The sequence below is a fragment of the Lagopus muta genome, chromosome 8 (assembly GCF_023343835.1).
Source record: "Lagopus muta isolate bLagMut1 chromosome 8, bLagMut1 primary, whole genome shotgun sequence".
NCBI classification, from domain to species: Eukaryota; Metazoa; Chordata; class Aves; order Galliformes; family Phasianidae; genus Lagopus; species Lagopus muta.
In genome coordinates, this window is record NC_064440.1 from 3,344,973 (window position 1) to 3,367,506 (window position 22,534).

The 22,534-nt window shown below is 49.2% G+C and overlaps 2 protein-coding genes across 4 annotated transcripts in view; one reads left to right on the forward strand and one right to left on the reverse strand.

The window, feature by feature from the left end:
* The window catches only part of ZEB2 (zinc finger E-box binding homeobox 2), a 107,770-nt gene continuing 85,236 nt past the window's right edge, over positions 1–22,534 (forward strand). Inside the window, exons 1-3 of one of the 2 annotated variants that reach the window (XM_048952873.1) lie at positions 1–96; positions 200–299; positions 2,821–2,958. In XM_048952873.1, the coding sequence (XP_048808830.1) occupies positions 2,886–2,958 (73 nt within the window). In that variant the 5' untranslated portion in view covers positions 1–96; positions 200–299; positions 2,821–2,885. Of the gene's footprint in view, positions 97–199; positions 300–2,820; positions 2,959–11,498; positions 11,803–22,534 lie in introns of those variants that run through there. The other variant, XM_048952874.1, reaches the window with a different exon arrangement.
* LOC125696775 (uncharacterized) lies at positions 5,180–9,470 on the reverse strand. 2 transcript variants are annotated; one of them, XM_048952895.1, is made up of 3 exons: positions 9,280–9,470; positions 8,779–8,911; positions 5,180–6,948 (listed from the first exon to the last, which is right to left on the reverse strand). In XM_048952895.1, exon 3 carries the CDS (start codon positions 6,723–6,725, stop codon positions 5,553–5,555), a length of 1,173 nt encoding a protein of 390 aa, XP_048808852.1. In that variant the 5' UTR covers positions 6,726–6,948; positions 8,779–8,911; positions 9,280–9,470; the 3' UTR covers positions 5,180–5,552. The 2 variants fall into 2 exon arrangements, with proteins under 2 accessions (XP_048808852.1, XP_048808851.1); XM_048952894.1 differs by having other exon boundaries at positions 8,779–9,470.

The following is a 22,534-nucleotide window of genomic DNA, read 5'->3' on the forward strand; positions in this document are numbered from 1 at the left end:
GTGGCGTGTGTTTCAGGGTCTCTCCTCTCGCTCCTACAGAAAAGAAAAAGAAAAAAATGTCATTAGAAGAGGCGTAACACGTCAGTCCGTCCCCAGGTTTGTGTTTCCTGGAGTGGCAGAAAGAGATCAGTCCTAACCTGCCCAGCAGGAATAACGGTCCTTCCGACAACTCTTTGCGAGGCTTTTACAATTTCTCCAGGAGCTGCATCTCCCTTCACCTTTTCTCCTCCACTTCGCGGCTTTCTTCATGCTTTTTCTTCTCACCATTTCTGGCCAAAACTACAAACAAGACTTCGCAGGTAGGTTCAGAAATTTAATGTCCATTTTCATTCCTTTTTAATATTATTTTTTTTTCCTCCCCTTCTTTTTTTTTTTTTTTTTTTTTTTTTTTTTTTTCCTCACACCACCTCAAGCTCCAGCGGGCTCATTTAATTTCGGTATTATTTTATTTTTTATTTTCAGCCTTTTGCTCTCTTTCTGGCTTCTTCCTATTTGGGGCGAAATTCTCCCTTTTCCCCACTCAGACCCGAAGGCGTTCGCGTGCAGCTCCAAAGAAGGACGAGCGGGTTGGGGGTTCGGGGCTGAGCCCCCCCGCCCCATTACCTGTCAGCCAGGTACAGGAGGTGCCTTTTGCACATCAGCTCCAAAAGTTTGAGTGCCAGGAAGGAGCATCGCCTTCCTGCATTCAAATATCTCCATTTCTCTGCCTCTCTTTGGGCAGCCTTTGCTCTTTTATTCGTAGCTTAGCCCCAAAGTTGCTGTATACCTGTTCGTGCTGCAGCCCGGCCGGGCGAGGATGTGTTTCCCCAAACAGAAAGTTTGCTGTTTTGTCTGCTTGCTCGCTTTCATTTCTTTCTTTTATTTCGCGGAGCTGGGTGAAGTAGCACCTTAGTTTCTGGGATCCTAAAGCAAGAAGTGAAAGTAGTGACTGGAACTTAAAAGTCGTTGACCAAAAAGCATTGAAAAAATAATAAAATAATAAATAAATAGAAATAAAATGCGAGGCACTCCTCTGGGAAGGAAAGTGTTGTCGAGATGTGCGGGTTTCAAATCATGGACAACTTTTGGGGACAGGCTGAGGTGCAGGAGAGGCAGTGAAATGCATTTAAAACAATTCAACCCTGCTCGTTTTGCATGTAAACGCCAATTGCCGAGGCAGGCTCGGAGCCCGCTCGGTCCCTGTCCTCGCACTGCTGCAGCTCTGCACGGGGATGCCAGCATTGCCCCTCCAGCAGCGGGGTTAGCAGCAAATATTAAAGTTTGGAGCACATTTCTCAGCCTCATCCATTCACAGGGTGATTTCTCTCCTTGCCCAAGCGGAATCCTTCTCATAGAGCGTGAGGAACCACGCTGACCCCGCACGGGCACTCTATGGAGATTGCCGTCCCTTTACCTGCTCGGGACACGAGGGTTTGGGGACCGCAGAGGGTTGGGAAGAGTTGAGGCAAGGAGGAAGAAGCAGCAGCAACACGCTGCTCAGCTCAGCCCCTGCTGGGAAGAGCCAGCAGAGTGAAAAGACACGAGGGAGGGGGAAAAAAAAGAAAATTAGAAATAAAAATAATAATAGTTAAAGGAAAAAGAAAATACTTGGCTGGAAGGAAAAAAGAAAAAGAGTTCAGTCAAGGAATTATTAAAAAAAAAATAATAATGTAAAAGTCCAAGTGTTGGGGAGACAATAGATGAGAAGGCGAGAGGGGATCTGCTCAGGAGAGCAAGGGTTAATTGCCCTTGTTTTACAGTTTGCATCTGTTACATCTTTTATAGCCCCTGTTTAAACTAATCCTCGAGTCAAAGCATCTTTAAAGCTACAGCATCTTCTGCGGGGCGGACCGAGCCTCGGCAGCGGGATGGCAGAACCAAATGCCGCTGTGACAGATAGGGCTCAGCACGCAACTCTGGGTCCCAAAGTTTACAAGTTAAAAAAAAAGAAAAGAAAAAAGAAAGAAAGAAAGAAAGGAAGAAAAAAAAAAAAAAAGAAAAGAAAGAAAACAACACCGCGAGCTGAAAACTCTGACAGCGGTGGTTTTGATTTCTGTTTCTTTTCTGAGGGTGGGTGGGTGGAGGGGGGGGGGGAGAGAGAGAAAAAAAATGTCACTCTGAAGCTTTGTTTAAGCGAGGGGCAGGGGAAACCCTGAATATTGTCAAAGTGACTAAAAAGGTGACAGAGGTTTATAATTACACTGCTAGGGGGAGGGGAGCTCGGCGCTGCGCTCTGCCCCAGAAGGACGGGGAGAGCCATGTTTCCTCGCTCCTATCACTTCGCCGGAGTGCACTTGGAGAGAAAAAAATAACAGGAGCGGCGGCAGGAGGGGAGAGGGATAGCGAGCAAGTTCTAATGTCACATTAAAGTACTTTTCGGAGGAAGCGGTTCCGCCTAGCATTGAGTCAAGCAGCCTACTGTAAAAGCCGCGCATTCCCTCATACGGTCATGAGTTATGACTCACTGGAGATGTAATTCTTGTCTCCCTCCGATCTGCCTTGCTGGTGCAACACACGCACACGCATCCCCGCGCGCACCCCCCCGGCAGCGCACACACACACACACACGCACACACGCACACACGCACACACAAACACGCGCACGGAGCGCGCAGCGCGCACCGCGATCCCTAAAGCGGGCGCGGAGCGGAGCCGCCCGGCTGGGAGAGAGGGGGGGGAACGCGCAGCTCCGTGTCCCACCTCCCCCAGCACGGCAAAGCGTCGCCGTGTGCGTGGATGGGTTCTTTTTCGGGTGCAAATTCGGGTCCCCCGTTGGCGCCCTTGCGTTTTAAATGGGATATACCAATGCCCACATTGTCGCTGTGTTTGGTTGTTACATAGAGTCTGCGTGCTGCTGAATCAGGGAGTCGAGTCCATGCGAACTGCCATCTGATCCACTCTTATCAATGAAGCAGCAGATCATGGCGGATGGCCCCAGGTGTAAGAGGCGAAAACAAGCCAACCCCCGGAGGAAAAACGGTAAGCGGCCCCCCCCGAGCAAACTTTTTTTTTCCCGGCCGGCGGCGGGGGGAGGCCGGCGCTCGGCGCGCTGCTGCGGCTCCGGCCCCGCGCGGAGCGTCCCGCGGAAGCTGCGCGGCCCGCGGAGAGGCTGCGGGGCCGGAGGCTGAGGGGGGAGACCGGGGAGAGGGGTGGGGGGAGCGCGGAACGGAGCGGAGCTGCCCGCGGCGCCGCTCCCCAAACTTTGTCGCGCGGGTGCGGAACGCGGCGGAGGAGCGCGGCCGGGAGGAGGAGGCCCGCGGGGCCGGGGAGCGGTCGGGGGCCGTGCGACGGAGGGTGCGGAGGCGGGGGCGGGGGGCGGCCGGGGCAGCTGCCGGCCATGGGAAAAAGCGGCAGCGTGAGAATCCCGAGGCACCGAGTTAGCGCCTCTCTGCTTCTTTTTTTTTTTTTTCTTTCTTTCTTTCTTTTTTCTTTCTTTCTTTTTTTTTTTTTAATTATTGTTAGAGACTCGAAAATGAAACTTCCTCCACCCTAATAATTAATAGCCCCCTCGAGCTGAGTGCCCGGGGTTACCCTCTCCCCGCACTCCGCGGCCGCGCAGGGCCGGCTCAGCGGGACGCGCTGCCCCGTTCGGCTTCCCTTTCGGGTCTCCCTCGGCCCGAACCCCCCGACTTCTTCCTATTCCCCCCCCCATCCCGGCCGCACCCCCCGGCCCCTCTCCCACCAACTTTCCTCCTTCCGAGGAGTCACTGCTGAACCTGAACCCGTTCGCTCCGATCTCAGCGACTTCGCCCCGAGTGCGGAGGTGGGGGCGGGAGGGGGGGTCGGAGGGAGGGGGGGGGGACAACACAACAACAACAACAACAACAACAACAACCCCAAAACAAAGACAAGAGAATGTTGATTAGAAACAAATGATCCTTCCTCCCCCTTCCCCTCGCCTTCCCTTCCCTCTCTCGAGGTTGCGAGTGTGTGTGCGTGTGTGTGTGTGTGTCTTTTTCTTGTTGTGGTGGAGGCGTCGAGCCATATGGGGGAGTGATAGAGGAATTTTAGTCAGAAACTGTTCGCTGTGTACACTGGCTTTTCCCTTTGTGTTGTCTTTGATCTATTTGCTTGGCTTAGTATTACAAAAAAAAAAAAAAAAAAAAAAAAAAAAAAAAAAAAAGAGAAGCCAACTAAAATAATATATTCCGAGCGGCTTCCCAAGGATCCGCTCCCTGTTATCTTTTTTTAAAGTCTCCCCCCTCCGCCGCCACCCTTTCCTCTCGTGTCTGTCATTATTTAAGGTGGTCCTCGCAGAGGAGACCTCCCCTTCCCCTCATCTCTGGGTAATTTAGGAGACATTAAAATTACACGTAATGTTTCCCTCTCCTCTCTTGTGTTTCCTCTGTTCTTTTTATTAAATGTTGGTTATTGATTTTCTGAAATCAATGTCTGTTGTGGGGCTTTTTTCCCCTTACAAGTAGCTAAAGCACGTTGCTGATCAACTGGATAACAAAAGCTTTGTGTCAAGTAGCCTTTTTTCTTATGTTAAACAGTCATTTTTTGGAGAGAAAAAAGAGAGCGAGATTTCAAGCGACGCATCCAGAAGTGCTCTTTCGCACTAAAGAATATTCTGAGTGTTTGATGGGGGGTTTATTCCGCTTCCTTCCCCTCCTCGCTTTTTAACACGAGATTATTACTTTAGCGTGTTAAACCCATCACATGCTCAGAGCAGAGGGATGCGCCCGTGCCTTCCCCGCTTCCCCAACGGGAGCCGAGACGCGAAACAGACGCGGAGAAGCGGACGGCCCCGTTGGGTCCCCGCACCCCTCATTGGGGACAACGGCCCGGGACACCACGGCCCTCTTTTCCGTCCGAGATGGTTTCTCTCTTCTCCCCAAAGTCGTGAGCCCAAACTTTCCTCGTTCTTTAGAAGGCTGAAAGCTTCCGCCAACTTTAACCCAAGCTTCGGGCACTGCGAGAACTGAGGGCTGTTCCTGCAGTGTGCCCGGCCCAGGCAGGGCAATGCTCCCCTCTTTGTCTGTCCCTTCTGTCCTCTTTGTGCTCCGTCCTTCGGTCCTTCCATTTATTTCTGAGTGGGAAATGCCCCAGGTCTGGGAAGCAGGTAGGCGAGACAGGCTGTGTTGGTTTATTCCCATTTTTCCTTTTATTTTTCTTCCTCTTTTTTTTTTTTTTCTTCCTCCCCCCCCCCCCACCCCCCCCCCCCCCCCCCCCCCCCTCCCAACCCCCCCCTCCCATTTTCTCTTTCTCGACAAGCACATGCCCAGAGCCTTTCCCGTGGGGAATAGCCCAGGATTTATCTGGCCTGAGTGGATTTTTCTCCTTTCCCGGATTCGTGGAAAAGATGTCACTTCTGAGCTCGTGTCTTTGCTGATAACACTCCAAACGGTGATGCTTATCGAAATCAGCCCGAAATTCCTTAGAAACGAGGCAGAACCCAACTCAAATTAAAAACCCACCAAAAAAAAAAAAAAAAAAAATAGAGAGAGAGAGAGAGAGAGAGATGGCCATCGGGGGAAGCCGGAGCAGTGGGAGTGCAATCACATAGAAATGATGTGTGTGTGTGTGCGGGGAGGGGGGGTGAGGGGGGAGGACACATCAGAATAAGGCAACTAATGGCTCAGCGCGGCGTGCGCCCGGTGCGCGCGTGTGTGCGGGGCTGGGGAAGGGATGCGGAGCGGTGCGGCTGAGCTGCGGCTCGGGGCAGAGGGGGAGCGGCAGAGGTTTTGGGAAGTGGAGTCCTGCGGGAGGAAAAGGAACCCCAAAGCGGGGCTGGGGTACGCAGAGAGGAGAGCCCAGGAATGCGGCGGGGCTGCGGGAAGTTCGGTCAGATGATTGCCGGCGCCTGACTCACTTCGTAGCACTTTCACTCGGGAGAAGTAGCGGCACGGGACGAGGAGGAGGAGGAGGAGGAGGAGAAGGAGGAGGAGGAGGGGGCACGGGTGGAGATGGAGGAGGAGGAGGAAGGCAGAGAGCCCCCTTTCTGCCCCGCACCTCACGGGCGCCCCGTAGAGGTGGGGCTGCGCGGAGCGGTGCGGAGCGGCCCCCGCCGTCCGCGGGCCCCGGGCGTTGAGCGGCTCCGCTCCCTCCTCTTTAGCGGGGCTGCTTTGTTCCACCCCCCTTTCCCCCCCCCCCTCCCTCCTCCGGCCCCGGCTAAAATAAAATAAAATCAAATCCCGAGGAAAATGGGGGGTGGGGGGAAAGGAAAAAGTTGGCCCTGATTTCCTCCAAACTTTCAGCAAACAGCTCCCTTTGATTCCATTGCCATCTCGCTTCCAGTTGTAAAGAAAAGAGAGAAAGTTCAATTCTTTCAGGGCGCCTGATCCGAGGGGAAGCGCAGCCCAAACACGATTACACTCGCTCAGAGCCCTCACCAAAAAGGCTCCCACCCACCCTTCCTCTCTGCTGAGAAAGGGGGGAAAACCTTCGCTTCCCACTCGAACGAGAGCAGAAAGCAGCTTGTTTGTGGTGGAAAGTGAGCCTCTGCCCTGCATGGGGAAGTTTGAGGGCACCCGATAGGGTTGTGGGGTGAGCAGGGGGTTGTGATGGGTGACATGCAGGTGGCACACGCTGGGGTGGGCATCTGGGAGCACTCCTGTACCCGGGTTCCTCTGCAGTGCTGCGAATCCGTTGCGAGCAGATTGCAACCAGAGCGGCTGCTCGGGTGGGAGAAAAAAGTGCAACCTTGAGGAAAGCACCTGGAAATAGGTATTACAAATGGATGAGGTCCATGAGAGCGACTGGGGAGTGAGGGGTGTCGGTTGGGTTCCTCTGTGCGGATCCATGGGAGCGAGCTGTGGCAGGGCTGCGTGCCGTGCCAGGGGCTCAGCTGTTTGTTTGATGGTGAATTTTGGAGGAAAGCGGTGGATTTGGAGACGAGTGTCTGGTTTTTGCCATTCGCGACCATTCCGTGCTTGTTGAGTTGTGTGCACACGCTTCACCAGGAAACTTTTGGGGGAATTCTGGTTGCTGCAAGAAAATACGTTTGGTGCCGGGGAAAAGACGGATCTGAAAATTAAGAAAGGGAAGGGAAAAAAAAAAAAAAAAAGAAAAAAAAAGAAAAAAAAAAAGAAAGAAGGAAACAATTACAAGTTAATTATTGATAACTATAAAGCCAGCTGCCCAAGGAGGGGAAATATCAGGGAGATGGAGATGAGAGCTCTCAGGACAGGCTGGTAATGTCCCCCAAGAAAAATGTGTGTCCCTTTAGAGTGGGAAGAAGGGTGTTGATCCTTTTACAGCAGCCCCACATTCATCCCAAGAAATAGGAAATTCTTTGCCTCACAACACTTTTTGGCATCTGCATTATCCCAGTGCTTTTAAGGTGCATTTTCTCCTCTGTGAAAGAGAACTCTTTGTCCTTTTTTTTTTCCCCCCAAGACCATGGCTTCCCAAGGTAGACACTATTTTGTGCCTGTCACACAGAAAGGGAGTGCAGGTTTGCAGTGCTCACAGACAATTGATTGTCTGCCCTAATGTGTTTCATTTACATGTTTATAACGTCAATAGTGCTGGGGTGTCCACCTGTACCATTCATTCCAGCATTCCCACAAGGGTGCAATTGTCTGAATGGCCAAGTCAGACACCTTTTTGATTGCTCTTTAGTTGTCTTTTTAGAGTAAGGAGAAAAAGGAGAGAAATCCGCGCTGCAGAAACACTAGTTGAAAATATCTTAGAATTAAACGTCACCATTAAAGCAGATGTGAGCATTAGACAAGCCATATATTTTAACTAAGGCTCTGGAGGTGTAAACAAATCGAGAGCAGAGGAGATGCTCGCCGCTGCTGAATTTTTCAGCCTTTTTATTGTTTTTTTGTTTTTGCTGTTGAGTGGTTTTCATTTCCACGAGTGCAGCCACCTCCTAACTCTGTATGCTTAGCTGCAGTTTGTGATTTCTTTCTATATATTCACGTGCCTGTGTTTATGCCAGCAGCGTCAGCTAGCTGCTTGGAAAGTCTATGGAGGGGATATTTAGGCTGTGAGGAGCACGCACTCAAAAATATATAGATGTATAAATAAGGGAAGGAAGGAAGGAGGAGGAAGGAAGGAAGGAAGGTGCAGCTATTCCTTGATCAAGCAAGTTTAATGAAAATAAAAGGACAAAGGCCTCTCCTCCTCGAGGCGGTGTAACTTCCATAGCTGTGCACCAACTTCGCGCGCTGCGTCGCCGGCCTCGTGGGCTGCGAGAGCTCTGCAAAGTGTTCCTGGGAGTTCCAAAGTCAATAGGAGATCACTCGGGGAGGTGTGCTGTGTGCTGCTGCGATGTGCCACGCTGCTTTATCGTGGAAGGAGGGAGGTGAGGGATGATTATTGCCCGTGTGTTGCATGGCAGAAGTAAGCCTCGCAGCTTATGGAGAGCCATGTCTGGTGGATGTAGCCATGCGTGCGCGCACACCTCTGTGTGCGTGGAGAGGGTGCCCGTGTGCACGCACACAGACAGGGCACCTAAATACAACTGTGCGTATTCCAGATGAGTGCATTTCCCTCTAAAAATGACTCTGATCCCAAGAGCTGCATGAATGCATGTGGACCCGTTCCGTGCCCGCTCTGTCAGGGACGGAGCACCAAGTGGCTCCTGCTCGGGAGGCACAAGCAAAGGAAAAGTTGGTGTTTGTTTTCCTCCTCTCCCTATAATTTTTGTTGTAATTTAAAAATAATAATAAGAAGCCTGTTTGTGGAAAGGTTTTTTTTTTCTTTTTCTTTTTCTTTTTTTCTTTCTTTTTTTTGTGCCTAACAGGGAAGACACACACAGTAGATGCACCGTTAGCTGAACCCCTGACACGGCGGTCTTTTGAATGCCTTAGGTATGATTTCACTTTCGCTCACATCAATGCTGACCTGAATGCCTTTCATATCTGATCCGCTGTGTCTCTCCCAGTAAACATCCCCTGAGGGGAGAACAAAGAAAGGAGCTCTTCTTCTTCTTAATCACAATTCAGCCCATTCACCGCCGGCAGGCTACATTTGCATTCTGCAACAGAAAGCCAAGATGAAAAGAAAAAAAAAAAGAGAGTGAGAAGAGGGGGGAAAAAGCAGAAGGGTGGAGGCTGAGTAAAATAACTTAGGTGTTTGTAGCTGTTTGTTGGGCTTCCCCTAGTTACAAGCCTTATATAGATCCTGCTCTACCCAGCCTTGGCTCTTCTGACAGGCAGATAGTGTTACAAGATGGCATGCCTGTACTATTCATGGCCACTCGCTCTAACACTTGAGGTAGAAAGTGTCAGAGAGGGATCAAATTCTACTCGGAGAAGTCTGTTATACTTAGGGTCAGGTGTGTGTACTCTCAGCTCTTGACTGCTGCCTATTATTTTGTTTTAATTACTATTATTGTTTACTCACCGTGACCTTGGGGAGCGGGGGGCCAGGCGATCTCGGCCACCCCCGGCGAGCAGCTCGGTGCCGAGAAATCGCCCTTTTCCCTCATTTTTGGGGGGAGCTCCGACCGCTTTTTCCCCCTTCCCTGTGAGGATTGCTGCGGGCTGGGATCCTCGGGCACGGGGAAAAGCAGCGGCTCCGCGGCCGCAGGAGGAGGAGGAAGGCGGATCGGTGGAACTTTCTCCAGCCCGTCTCCCTCGTGGCTTCCCCCAGTCCACGTCCATGGGCACTTTCCGGTCGCCCCCTCCCCTCCCCCAGATTTGTCTGTTTGTTTGTTCTTCTGAAGCTCTTCAGCGCTTTTAGTAAGACAGTTCTGGGGGGGGAAAAAAAAAAAAGAAAAAAAGAAAAAAAATGGCGAGGTCTTTGGTCGCAGCCACTTTTCTCACCAAGAGGAGGTTTATTTATAACCGGATCCTGCTTACTGAGAAGTATTTAAGCCCTTTCAGGCAGAGCTGTCAAAATTTCCTGTGTTGTTTGCCTCTATTTGCAATATGCACAAAGTAATATGCAGTGCTGGTTTTTGGAAGAACCGGAGCGGCGCGGAGATCTCAAGTGACAACTTTGCAGCTCCGCTATCTCCTGCCGACCAAATTGGCGTTTGCATCCAGAAACCACTTTTTAAGACCCTCACAGTTTTGGTTCGATTCTCCCCTTGACCCCCTCCAATAGATTAAATGTGCTAAAGGCACTTGGGGAGGGGCAGGGCTGTGCAACGCAGGCGGTGGGATGTCGCGATTTCCCCGTCGCTCCATGGCAGATCTCACCCATAAGGATTGCACTCCCCGAGATGTTCCCGGTTGAACAGAAGCATGTGACACAGATTCCTGATTTTTTTTTTTTTCCCCTTCCTTCTCCAGAAGATTTATAGAATTTACAAAAAGAGATTATCTCTACACCTTCCACCCTCCTAACCACCCCCATGACCCAAGCGATGGAGGATTTAGGCAGATTTACTTCGGTAAACACCTTTGGGACACTTGGGGAAAAGTAGGAGTCTGTTTGCAAAAGCAGGCTTTTGTGGAGCGAGGTGCTGGGTAATGCTTTACCAGGCAGCTGTGATATTAACCTACCCGGGGAGCCCACCACGTGTTAACCCTTTGTGTGCCACAAGCATAGGGCAGGTGGGGGAGAGGAGGTGGCACTGCTGAACTCATCCCACCTCTGTGTAGGTGAGCTTTTGGGGTCAGCTAAAGGGTTGGGAAGAGCTATGAGACACTGCCACAAAGTGACCTTCATCGCTTAGGAGCTGCACACACACTCACCCTATGTATACCTATGTATATCCATATAACTATGTATCTCTATGTGCCTTCGTATATCTCTATGTATCTATAGCTATGTGCCCTCACACCTGTAACATCCACATCAGACTCCAAAAGCTCTGCTAAGGGAGGAATCCCTGCAGGATCCCTTCTCCAGCAGCCAGGCAGAGGGAGAAGTCCCAAGGGCAAACCCATTGGCATGTCTCAGGGCTGCTGGGGGGCAGCTCTCTGCAGGGTGCTCTGCCTGGAGAAGGCTGCTCTGCTCTGAGCTGCTTGGAGAAGGAGCTCGGAAGTTGGTTATTTTCACTGAGCATAACTTTCCAGGTGTTTCTTTCTTTCTTTCTTTTTTTCTTTTTTTTCTTTATGACTATAGAATAAGACTGCTTCATTTAAAGATTTTTGTTGTCGAGGTTTTTTTTTGTCGATTTTTTTTTTTAAGTGTAGGTGTCGATGTTAGAGCAGCCATGAACGTGTGAGAAAGCAAAGGGTATGAGACATGACAGAATTAAAGGTGTTTGCTATGTTGTTACCCGTGTGTCGAGCTGCAAGCTCCCTTTGTCACAGCCTCCCGGTGATCCGGCAGCGGCATCCGCGCTCCCCCCCCGAAGTGATGCAGCAGTTTCAGGCTGGGGGCTCCGTGCTCTGCCTCCCCAAAGCCATCCCAGCACCTCCACCCCATGGCTCCCACCCTGCACTGGGGCTGCTCTCAGCCACCAGGACAGCAGCCATAGCATTACAGCGTCTGGCATGGAGCGGCGTTTGGCAGGAATGTCATCTGCCAAATCATCCCATAATTACGTTTTATGTTATTTGTATGAATGACCAAGCATGCAGTATTCCTTTTGAAATCAAAGGAAGGCTTAAAACGCGTTTTTGAATACTTTCAGACCACGGTCAGGTCACAGTTTGGAGTTGAATTAAACTGATCTCATTTGTGATCTAATTGAGGTTGGCAACAACCTTAGCAGTAGCAATAACACACAAATACAAATCAAAGAGCAGAATTCGGCAAATCAGAGCTTTTGCTCGAATTCTGCCCTCGAGTCGCACTCCGGCTGCCAACGGAGTTCAACTTTGTCCCATTCCTGGGCGGGCAGCGGCGCGGGCCAGGATGGAAAGTTGAGTCGGGGGTGTGGGAGCAGAAGGGAGCGGGGAACTGCGCCTCATCCCGCAGCAGTGGGGCACGAGTGGGGTGCGGCCAGCGATGGTTCTGGAGCGGCTGTGGGTAAGGCACGGGAGGAGGAGGAGGGGGAGCGCGTCCGGAGGGACGCGGGGAAAGGAACGAACGGGTCGCTACGAGCAGGGAGCGACTATTCCAAGCGGAAAGTCGAGGCAGCTTCCTATCTTTACATCTCGCGCTGCGGATTCCAGGAATGCAATTACCAGCCCGGTTGCGAATTGTTGACAAATTTGCCCGGGGACTGACGGGAGATGCGATGCTGCAAAGCGGCGGTCGGGCAGCCCCGACGTGACATCGGAGGGGGCACAGCGAGGCGGGCCCGAGGGAACGGCCCCTCCCCGCCCCCCCCCATCCCCCCGTTCTCCACCCGCGGAGGGGCTCCGCGTCCGCCCCCGGGGCCGCTGGGGCATCGCGCTGCGGGGCGGTGCGGTGCGGTGAGAGCCGCGGGGTCGGGCGGGGAGCGGCGGGGCCGCCTGTGGCAACGCAGCCCCGGGCGGAGGTGTGAGGCCGCCCCGGGTGGGTGGGGGCGAAGTGCGAAGGGCGGGGGGGAGAGCCGGCTCCGCTCCGCTCCGCTCTGCTCGGCTCAGCCCCGACTTTCCCCCCCACCCCCCCGCCTCTCCAAGGTGTCCCCGCTCCCCTCCCCGGACCGCTATTTCCTTCCACTAAACCCCATTTCCTCGACTCTTTTTTTTTTTTTTTTTTTTGACGGTAAATGAGTTTCCATCTCCTGCTCCTGCAGATCTCTAAGAAATAGATAAAACATTATATTTCCCCTTGTCCCCCCCTGCCCCCCCCCTTTTCCCCCCCCCCCCCCCCCCCCCCCCCGGCTCGTATTTTAAAGCAGCGATCCTGACAGCGGTACTATTATTGCACTTTATGTTTTAGTGGATGTTTGCTGTTGCTAGTTACAGCAACACTTATCATAAGACAGCAAGAAAAGAGTAGTCCCTGGTAATTAAAGTAATGAAATATTCATTTACTCTACCTTTTCAGTAGTCTCACAAATTAGGCTGCTACATTTAATGCCTGCACTGCCTCTGTTTTTATTATAATGGCAGCTTTCGCATCTGCAATTAGGACTAATTCTGACAGTTACAATTTCTGAGGGATGGTAAACAGTGAACGAGATGTGCAGCAGTGGTATTACACGTGAAAAGCCCTTGTCTCTTTAACCTTGTTGTTTTTTTTTCTCGCAGAGGTTACCTTTTCCCGATGGTGCAAAATCGACTTGACATAACTGTTCATCAGTTTCAGGGTTTTCCCTGGAGGTATTTGCATCAAATCAGCCCAGTCAAGCTTCAAGTTGAAATTGGCAGGCCAGAAACTGACAGGGTAGGGACTGGGAAAGAGACAGCTAAAGTGCAGGCAGCGAGCTGACAGCAGCGACGGGCAGGGGGAGCGGCTCAGCACCCGGCGCTGCCGCCGATGCCTCCCACCCCCCCCCAACCCCGGCCCGACTGCCCGCTCTACACCGCCCCTGCTCAAAAGCAGCGCAAAAGCAGTGCAAAAGCAGCGCAAAGCCCGGGGATCTGCGGCAGGGAGAGCCCGGTCCCGAGGGAAGCAGGGCAGTGAGAATCTAAATGAGGGCGTGGTGGTGGGGCAAGGTGTTGTGGAACAAAGAGGTGCGTGGCATGGAGCTGGGGGTGCTGAGATCCCTGTGGAGCAGTGATGGTACGCTGGGGAGGTGTTTGGGTCGGATCAGAAAGAAAGAAACACAGATAATAAACGCGTGTGCATAAAAACAGAGGGACACTCATCTGTAAAGATAGTTAGAGTAGGATCAAACCAAACATTTCCTTCAACATGCTGTTCTGTTCATCCTCTGGCACAGGATGGTTGGGGAGGAGGGAGAGGGGGAGAGAGGAAGTGGAATGATGTGAAAATTAATTTTTAATAGATTATTGGACAAATCGGGATTGTTCCTCCCCTCCTTCCCAACAGAATCTGCAGTAATTCAGAGTCCATTCAGCACTCACCGCAGCACAGTGAGGAGCAGACGATGCTCTCAGACCTGTTCCATCTTTAAAGGTGAAAAAGAGCAAAGCTGCACCACTTTCCCGGGGAAAGAGAGCCGGCGGCATTTCTTGCCCCCTAACCGTATATGTGTAGTCTTTACCAGATGATTAAAAATCCCTCTCACTTTCCCTACCAGCCTTGTGCTAAAGTAAGCCTTGCTTTCAAACAGTTTTTCAGCTGTGTGTGTGACAGGCATTGGCTGATCTGCTGATGCCCATTCGACAGGCACTGTTGAGCTAAAGTGGTGTGACGGCACAGTTTTGTTAAGCTGTGAACAAAGGGCTGGAGATGCCTCGCTGGCATCATCCATGTGCATATTGGCCTTGTCACAGTTTTGCTTGATTTAATGCTCTGTTTATTCCTAGATATTAGAACTTAAATTCCAAACAATATGTTTTCGTATACTACACACAAACTTTATTTTAAAAGCTTTTGCTCCCGAGGACTGTAGATCCGTTTGTCCGTCCGATATCCGTGCAGCAAACATTTAAAACAGGGCTCCCAGATAAAGAGGTGGCCGGTAGCCTCTTAACTGTGATCCACTTAAAAATGGGATTTCAGTTTTAAAAAGTCTTAGAAGGGTAACAGATTTATTTTTTCTTTGATCATTTGTTGGGAGTTGTTATTTATTTCAACAGTGGATTTTCCCATAAGCTCCTAAGGAAAGGTGGCCCCGTGAGCGGATGGATGGGCTCTGCAAGAGGCACTGGGATGAAGGGCGATCCCCAAATACCTGTGAGCACAGCCAGGCAGGCAGGAGGAAAGGAGGCTTAGGTTGGCAGAAGGGAGCAGGAAACAGGATTAAGATTAAGACGTGTATTGGTTGGGTGGCCACGACTTTGTGTCTCGGCGGTTCATGGAGAGAAAACTTGAGCACACAAAGCTATATTTAGTTTCTGATTGTTGTCTTTTAGAGATGCCACAGGCTCTGCCTGGAGGAAGTTGATTGTTTTTTCCCCTTCCTCGTTGTCTTTGTAACCTCTCCCCCTGCTCAGGGGTTAGTTAGTGAGGGAGCGCTGGGCTGGAGGAGCACTGCAGGTCGGGGTGCCAGGATAGATGGAGCCCACGGGCTGGGGGCAGGTATGCTCCTCTTTGTTCCACATAGAGACAAAGTGCTTACGGAAAGGTTTGTGGTGAGGCATCAAATCCCAGCAGGAGCACAGATGTTCCCACTTTTATGGGCTTACCAATGAACATTTCAGCTTAAACAAGTTTATGAAAGAAAAAGATTTATTTATTTTTCCTTAGTAGATGCAGCGTCTCTGTTTGATTGTGTAAAGATTGTATCGCTTGGCCACTCAGGGTTGTTCTGGACAAGACACGGGGCTTCACTCGAGGGCTCTGAGTGGGGATGGAAGAGAGAGTTGGGGGGGGGGGGGGGGGGGGAAGGAAGGAGCGCCCAGCAAAATGAAAGTATTCCTTCTCCAAACAGTGCCGTCATGAGCCTAAATCTGAAATTGAATCTTCTGGGCAAAACCTGTACAATTTTTCTACCTGCCCTCAGTCTGCTTCCTTTCAACTATGACAGTTTTACTAACTGAAATGAATGGGTTTGCTTTCCCCCGTACCTTTTCTCAGCGTGCGTTTACATCGAGCACTTCAAACAGAGCTGGGTGATATATGTAGGGGGACAGCTTGCACCGGAGAAGCTTTAATGGTTAATTTTTGTATAGCTTTATAAATGAAAGGGACTTAAACCTACTAGCAGTATAGATCACAAGACCTTATGTGGTCTATTCTTCTCTAGATGCACGAGAGATTTACGTGCCTAAGTCCCATAAGAGTTAATGGGAGTTACGCATGTAAATCTCTTCCGCGGTGAGATAATAGACTCTTTTATGTATGGATAGCTGGATCCTTGCAGAAATCACCTATCAAACAGTAGACTTTATGTCCTTCCCTCTCAACAACTATTTATAAAGTGAACAGGCCAGCAGATGAGACAAAGAATCCCAAAGGTGTCCCCAGACCTCATCCCTGGGTACTTCCTGTCCCATTGGTGTGATGGGTCATGGCAGGTGTGGTGGTGATGGGACATGACATGGGCTGATGGCACTAGGTGATCTTTGTAGCCTTTTCCAACCTTATTGACTCTATGACCGTATGACTTCTCATGCCTTGGCAAACTCTAGTGGCTTGGGAGCTCTAGTGTTGATTGCAGAGGGGACTGCGATGGGGAGAGCTTCCACTGTCCCCGTTGCCCTGTGCCCCATCTCACCCATGGTGGCACCTCCCCTCAGCTCTGTCCCCTCCCCTCCAGCCAGCAGCATCTCGGAGCCCTGATGTATATATAGATCCAACTTGGAGGATCTGAGCCATGACTCACAATGAGATCTTATCCCCCAGAGACGGCGGGTGCCCAGCATGCACGTGCCCTGCGCTGCGCCCACCGCCATTGTCCCTCCCCAGCCCTTGCATGCTTCTGCCGATAGGGATCTGAGTGAGCTGGGCAGGCGGCCGGCCCGCCAGCCCTTGGCTCCCAGCCTGGCACAGCGCAATCCGAGAAACTTACGCCGCGAGGCTATCAGATTAAATCCAAGGATTTCTCCAAGCGGCGGAATGGGAAAAGCCCATTGTTTGCTGATTATCGTATCATCAGCCCCGGCTGATACGCGGATGCTCAAGGAAAACACACTTCAGTTACAGTTGATTTTCAGATTCCAAAATGGTGCTGCAAAGTCTGTGCATGCCTAATTATATTTTATGCTAGGCTGTGCAATACAAAATGTATGCTGCAGCAATCAGTGAGTTAACAGTATCAATCAATTTGTAAACAGATGAAGTCACTCATTCCCAAACTGGTTTTCCAAAAACAATTACTAAATTACAATAGAAAAAAATTGTACAGTTACTGTATTTGTGTGCTGTGTTACAATCAACATACCAGGGAAACAAAACAATTTAATGCAGAAAAATCATCATTCATCTACATTATAATTGCTTCTTTTTCACATCTACAGGGCGGTTAATTAAAATTGTGATTAAATGCGGTCGCGCTGCCTAAGATGTCTTGCCCAAAACAGGTGGTACAGAATTTAAAAGTAAAAAAAATGTAATTAGCATTGGAAATTGAGAAATTGCCTGTAAGAATCAGTGTTAATTTCAGTCAGTGATGAGGTAATTTATAAATGAATGCAGTGGAGGCTGTGCAAATGCACAATTGCCTTCCTGCCTATTCTTAGCATTCTCAGCATGCAGGTGAAAATGTTTTCAAAATATTGAGGTAATTTGAAAATCAATCCGTGCATTACGCATCTTTTTTTCCCTCGTGTGCAGCAAACGCTGCACCAGCGCTGCCATGGGTGGCACAGGGCTTCGGCTCCGCACTTTGGGGAGCGATGCGCTTACGTGCGCGGTGCCATCAGCTGGAGTTGGAGGAAACAAATGCTTGGCTCACAGCCTTCGCAGAGGCCAAAAATGTGGATTGGAGTCCCCAGTAACCCTGTCTGTCTGCAGACACAGGATGATGTGGTATCCAAAAAAGTAACAGCAACCTGCAGTGAGTTGAAACAGCGGAGCACAGATAGCGCGAAATAAAAGAGATGCTAATGCGGCACAGAAATCCTAATGATTTCTTGTTTAAAATTAGTACAGAGGAGCCTCAGCGGTGCTGATTCGTTCTGTGAAAGCTTTCGCTTTAAACGTGCCTTTCAGATTTCATCCCACAACCATGTAGGAATTAACTGGGTTATGCATACAGAGATTTTCCCTGCGATGAACTTTGTTTATCGGTATTTCGGTGCTTTCTCTAAACTTTTGAGGCAGCAAATGAGAAATGCTAATTCCGAATGAGAAATACAGACAGGGAGAACTGGTGGAGAATCTGACAACAAGCAGATACTAAAGATTTAAAATCTTCTTGACAGTCAGCAAGATGCTGGGTGTGCGCTGCTGCGTTGCCATCACTCGGGCGGTCCTGGCGCTCTGCAGAGCCCTCACTGCATTATCCGCACCTCAGTGCAGAAGGACAGCAGTTGGGAAGCATTGGTAACATGGCTGGGAAGTGCCTGAGTGCTGGAACGGGGACATGCAGGTGTTGGGATCAGGCTGCTGTAATGGGGGCTTTTGGGCAGGATGTGCTTTAATTAAAGCAAGCTCGTCTTGTGCAGAATGACCGCGTTAGCCATGTAATTTAACCGTTGTGGCCCTTTCTATTAATTTCCCCCTGACATGCAATAATGAACTTTTCTTCCATCTGACACTTGCGTTTCTTCTCTCTGCTTTGGAAGTGAGCTCAGTGCTGCTCCATGAGCCCTGTGCCCACCTCTTCCTTCTTCTTCTTGCACTGAGCACTTGCAGAGCAGCAATGGAGTGCCAAGGAATTTGGCCAAGGAAAATGGAAGCGTCTCACAGCCCAACTCTCTGAGTTTATCACACAGCGGATTACTCTGATTTACAATGCAATATTGCTTTTAACCTCCCACTCCCCCCCAAGCTTTCTGCCACTGAGTGTAAAGAAGCCAGCAGTAATCACTGAAGCAATGATGATTATTGACTGAAAGGTATTTTAAAACGTGGAGCTTAGCAAGCAGCTGCACTGAGGCATTGGAACTTCTTTCAGTGTAAGGGCTGTACAAATAGATCTAAATATTTGGGGGTCTGCAGAGGGGCACATCCCAACCCGGCCCAGAGGGATGGAGCGACAGCAGTCAGAGACCAGCAGAGCTTTGGTGCCTGTGGGGTTAGTGGCAAGCTGCAGGGTTGGGCTGGGATTGGAACCGAGCCTCATCAGAGCGAATCCGAGTTTTGGCTTTTCCTTTTCCATCTCCCATAAGCATCAGATGCTGCTTGCACACCTCGGTCCTCACCCATGCTGTTCTTCCTGGGTCCACGCAGACCCGATGGCACAAGGAGCACAAGAGCCGATCCCAGGCAGGCAGCTCTCACTGCCTGGTGCCACCTCCGTGGCCATTGTAGTGGTATGGAAGTGCAGCAGTGGGAAAGTGGCTTTGTGTCCTCCCAGAATAGAAAGTAGTAGACATAAATATTTCTACATTGTATGTCAGATGTCAATCTCAGCTCTCAGAACAACTGAGCTTTTTGATTTAATTAATTACGGGCTTTCTTTTTTTTTTTTTTTTTTCTTTTTTTTTTTTCTCTCTTTGGTTCTTCGGAAAGAGCAAAATGAAAATATCCTCTTTGTTTCTCCATTGCAACCACTGGAGCTTCCCTCGACTTTAACTCCTCCGTCGCCCCGATGTGCTTTCTCTCCTCACTTCTCACCGTCGCCGTCCCATGGCAAGCCCCAGAGCCTGAACCATTTTGTACCGCTGATGTGACAAATTGTCGTGCTTTTATTCACGTCGGACATCTTTGCCAGGATTGCTTGTTGTTTTTTCTGTTTGGCTGTGTCATGGGACCAAAGGTGGCCGCTTTTGTGCAGCATGTCAAATCTGGTTAACACGCAGCCATTTATCTTTAAACCCACTCCTGAACAATGGCAGTGGTGTGTTGGGCCACTTGTACAGGCTCCCAGTGTGAGCGTGGGGTTTTTCCCAGTGCCATCCTCATGGTATGTCCGCCTGCTCCTCGGGTGGTGAGCAGGTCATGCAGCTGGCAGGATGTTTCTTACATTTCGGAACCTTTTAGAGACAAATTGTACAGTGCGATTGCAGTGTAACTGAGCTGCTGGTTGCCCAGCAGAGTGTAGCAAATCAGATACAGCGTGGCCTGAAAGAATGAAAGGAGAATTCATACCTATGTATATACAGAGTACTTTATAAAGAATTCACATACGGAGAAAAACACGTTTATTCCCTTTTTCTCTGCTTATATTGGAGGATTGCATGTGTGTCTGTGTGTAGAAATGTGTTTATGTGCACGGTATGTATTCATACAAATGATATGCCACGGGATGTGGGGGTCGCTGTACGTGTGATGCATTTATATGCAGAAGAGGTGGGTTTGCAGGTTAATGTGTGCTCGGCTCTGTGTGTGTGAGAGTGGTGGAAAGGTGCTCACCATGACAAAAAGATGAATTATTCCCTAAGTAAAACCCCAAAGCCCCAAACTTCCACAGCAAAGTTTGCAGCTTTGGGTGCTTCTCAGGTAGTGAAGTCATGCAGAAGCATTGCTGATGAGAACGATTTCCTCGCGGATACGGTGATAATCATGAAATAAGCCAAAAAAGCTGGTCGAGAAATTGAAAAGTTGGATTCAATAGAAAAATGAGACTGGCTGCAAAGGGTCGGTGCCTTTCTGCAGCTGAAGCATTTAAGATAGCGGGGCTCTATGTTTTTTTAATGATTTGCTGTGTCGTGTAATAATTATACATACAGTGCAGCGAGGTTACTTGGAGGAACACCACACTATGTATGTTTTTTGAGCAAAGGACCCAGGAGACTGCTTTTCACTTTGAAAACAATCCCTAATATCAGGAAAATGCTCTGTTTGTTTATGCGTACATAATGCAAGTTTGTCCGCCTGGGAACTGCAGCAAATGGGAGAAGTATGCATGGATTTCACAGGTAACAGGATTACGTGGGCACATAATTGATCCATTTGGAGAAAAAAATGACAGTGCTCTAAAGATGCCTAGGCTTTGGAGATGGAGTTTATGAAACAGGCATTTGTAAATTCAAAGGAATCAATATGTCAATTTTATTACATCTCAGGACCAGCTGGGCATTAAAGGAACAGTCGCCTTTTTAAAATTGCAGCTGCGTATTCCTGCATTGTGTACCTTTCTTAAAAGGCTTTGAATTTTAGAAAATGTTCTTTACCAGCGCTTTGCACCTTTTCAGTGGCCAGTTTACACGGACAAAAAAGACACAAAACATTACATTGTGTCAGTCTTCCTCTTAAGCTGCAGTTGGTAAAAACCGCCGGGTGTCGATTATACCATGCAAAAATGGTGCTAATAAATACATTCATAGAAGGATACCAATGCCTCTTTGCATCCCAGATGCTGAAAGAAAATATCTGAGACCTTTTAAAACCTGTACCTGCATTTCCAGCTGAGAACTCAGCATGTGTTGCAGAGCCATTTTCTTACTGTGAGGGATTGGCAAGATTGTATTGAAGGTCCCGTGTGAAACACGGTCCGAATTGTCATAAAACACCATCTTCTCCTTTCTTCTCACTGGAATTGTAAAATCCAGATGATTGAACTTAACACAAAGCTTGGATTTTCCAAAGGACAGCAGTCTTCCACTGTCCAGATTTCAAAATAAAACTTTTCATACAGATTCACAATGTGCAGCATGGAGGGTGACATTGGGTGAAATTTGGGGTGCGTGGCAGTCCTTGCCCTCCACTGAGGAGACCCAAAATAGGCTGTAAACCCCAAAGATGTCTTTTTGAGGGATTACTGATGGCCATTCAAGTTTTTCCCTTGATAGGAAGGAGGTTAACCAAGGAGAAACTGTAGCTTTCCAGAGTAAGTTGTGCACTCCTTTACTTGGAAGGCACTTGGCTGGGGAATGTGTTTGTGAGAGCTGAGCATGCCTGCTGTCTGGAGTAGATATCACACTGTCTTTTCTCCTCTGCTCACTGGGGGTGTTGCTATGGCTGGTGGCTACAGCGCCCAATGCAACTCCAGTTTTGTAATGAATACTGCCAAAGTAGTTACTGATTCAGCAACACTATCCATAATTTGCTAATTAGAGACAGTAGCAACAACTCTAATGTTCAGCACATCTGGAAACCCATCTGAAAAAATTAAAGCTGAGTTCTCAAGGAGATACCTAGGGTCAATAGCTGTTACTCCCTGAGTCTTCTTCACCTCCTCTTTTGCTTTGAGCTCATACACTTCAGGCCAGTCTGGCTATATGCAGAGTCTCTGCCTCAACCTGACCAGTAACTCTTGCTTTTCTTTCCTGAAGATCTCTCCTTTCCATAAGGTGTAACTGAAATATTTCTGAAGTGGTATGCTACCCCTGAATCATCCTTCCAGCCTTAATGGATGTATGTTCAGACCTTAAATTGACTTACTGTATTAGCCAGCCCTGTAGATATTAGGTAGACTACGCAGTATATATATATATATGTATATATGTTCTACACACCTCCCCTAACATGTGTATGAACTGAATGCAAAAGAACAAAAAGCCCAGTTTTCCTTGAAAGAATCTGGAAGAACTGATCAAACAGTATGAACTAGTTAGGTATTGTTCTATGGCCACAGACTCATAATGAGCTAAAACTTTATTCTGCAATGATACTCTTTCAGGGCATTTTAGAAAATCTTCTAGTGCTAAGTAAGACATGGCAAAAAGGACTTCAGAGTGCTTCCACAGAAATCTATGGCAGTGTGTAGAACAGATGATTTTTGCCAAGCAGTTGTGTTCAGAACTGAGGTAAATATGCAGAAGTGAAGTAGAGGGAAACTGAATTCAGCAGATTAAAGCTTAGAGGACAACAGGAGGTTGAGGGGCAAGACTTCCTTCCATTGTAGCTTTGCTTGCACACTGGAGTGTGAAAGGTATGACCAGCAGTGATGTGATGGTGGACAAGCCTCAGTTCTGAATACTAAATTAACATCTCCCATCTAAATTAACATCTCCCAAGCCCCAGTGCCATCTCTGCTCAAGGACCTCATCCCCTTCCCTGCTCCCTGGAAGAGCAATGTATGGATGGGAGCAAACAGAGGTAAGAGGGGCTGGCCAAAGGCCTCCCAGCACATCAACTGGAACTAAACACCTAGATCTAATCAAAACAGAGGTCATACTCTGATCCTGGATGCCTCCTCTGTGGGACAGTGTTTCTATTTTGTCTGTCCTTTGAATTCAACTGTAGAACTGAAAGCTTCCCAACGATAAGG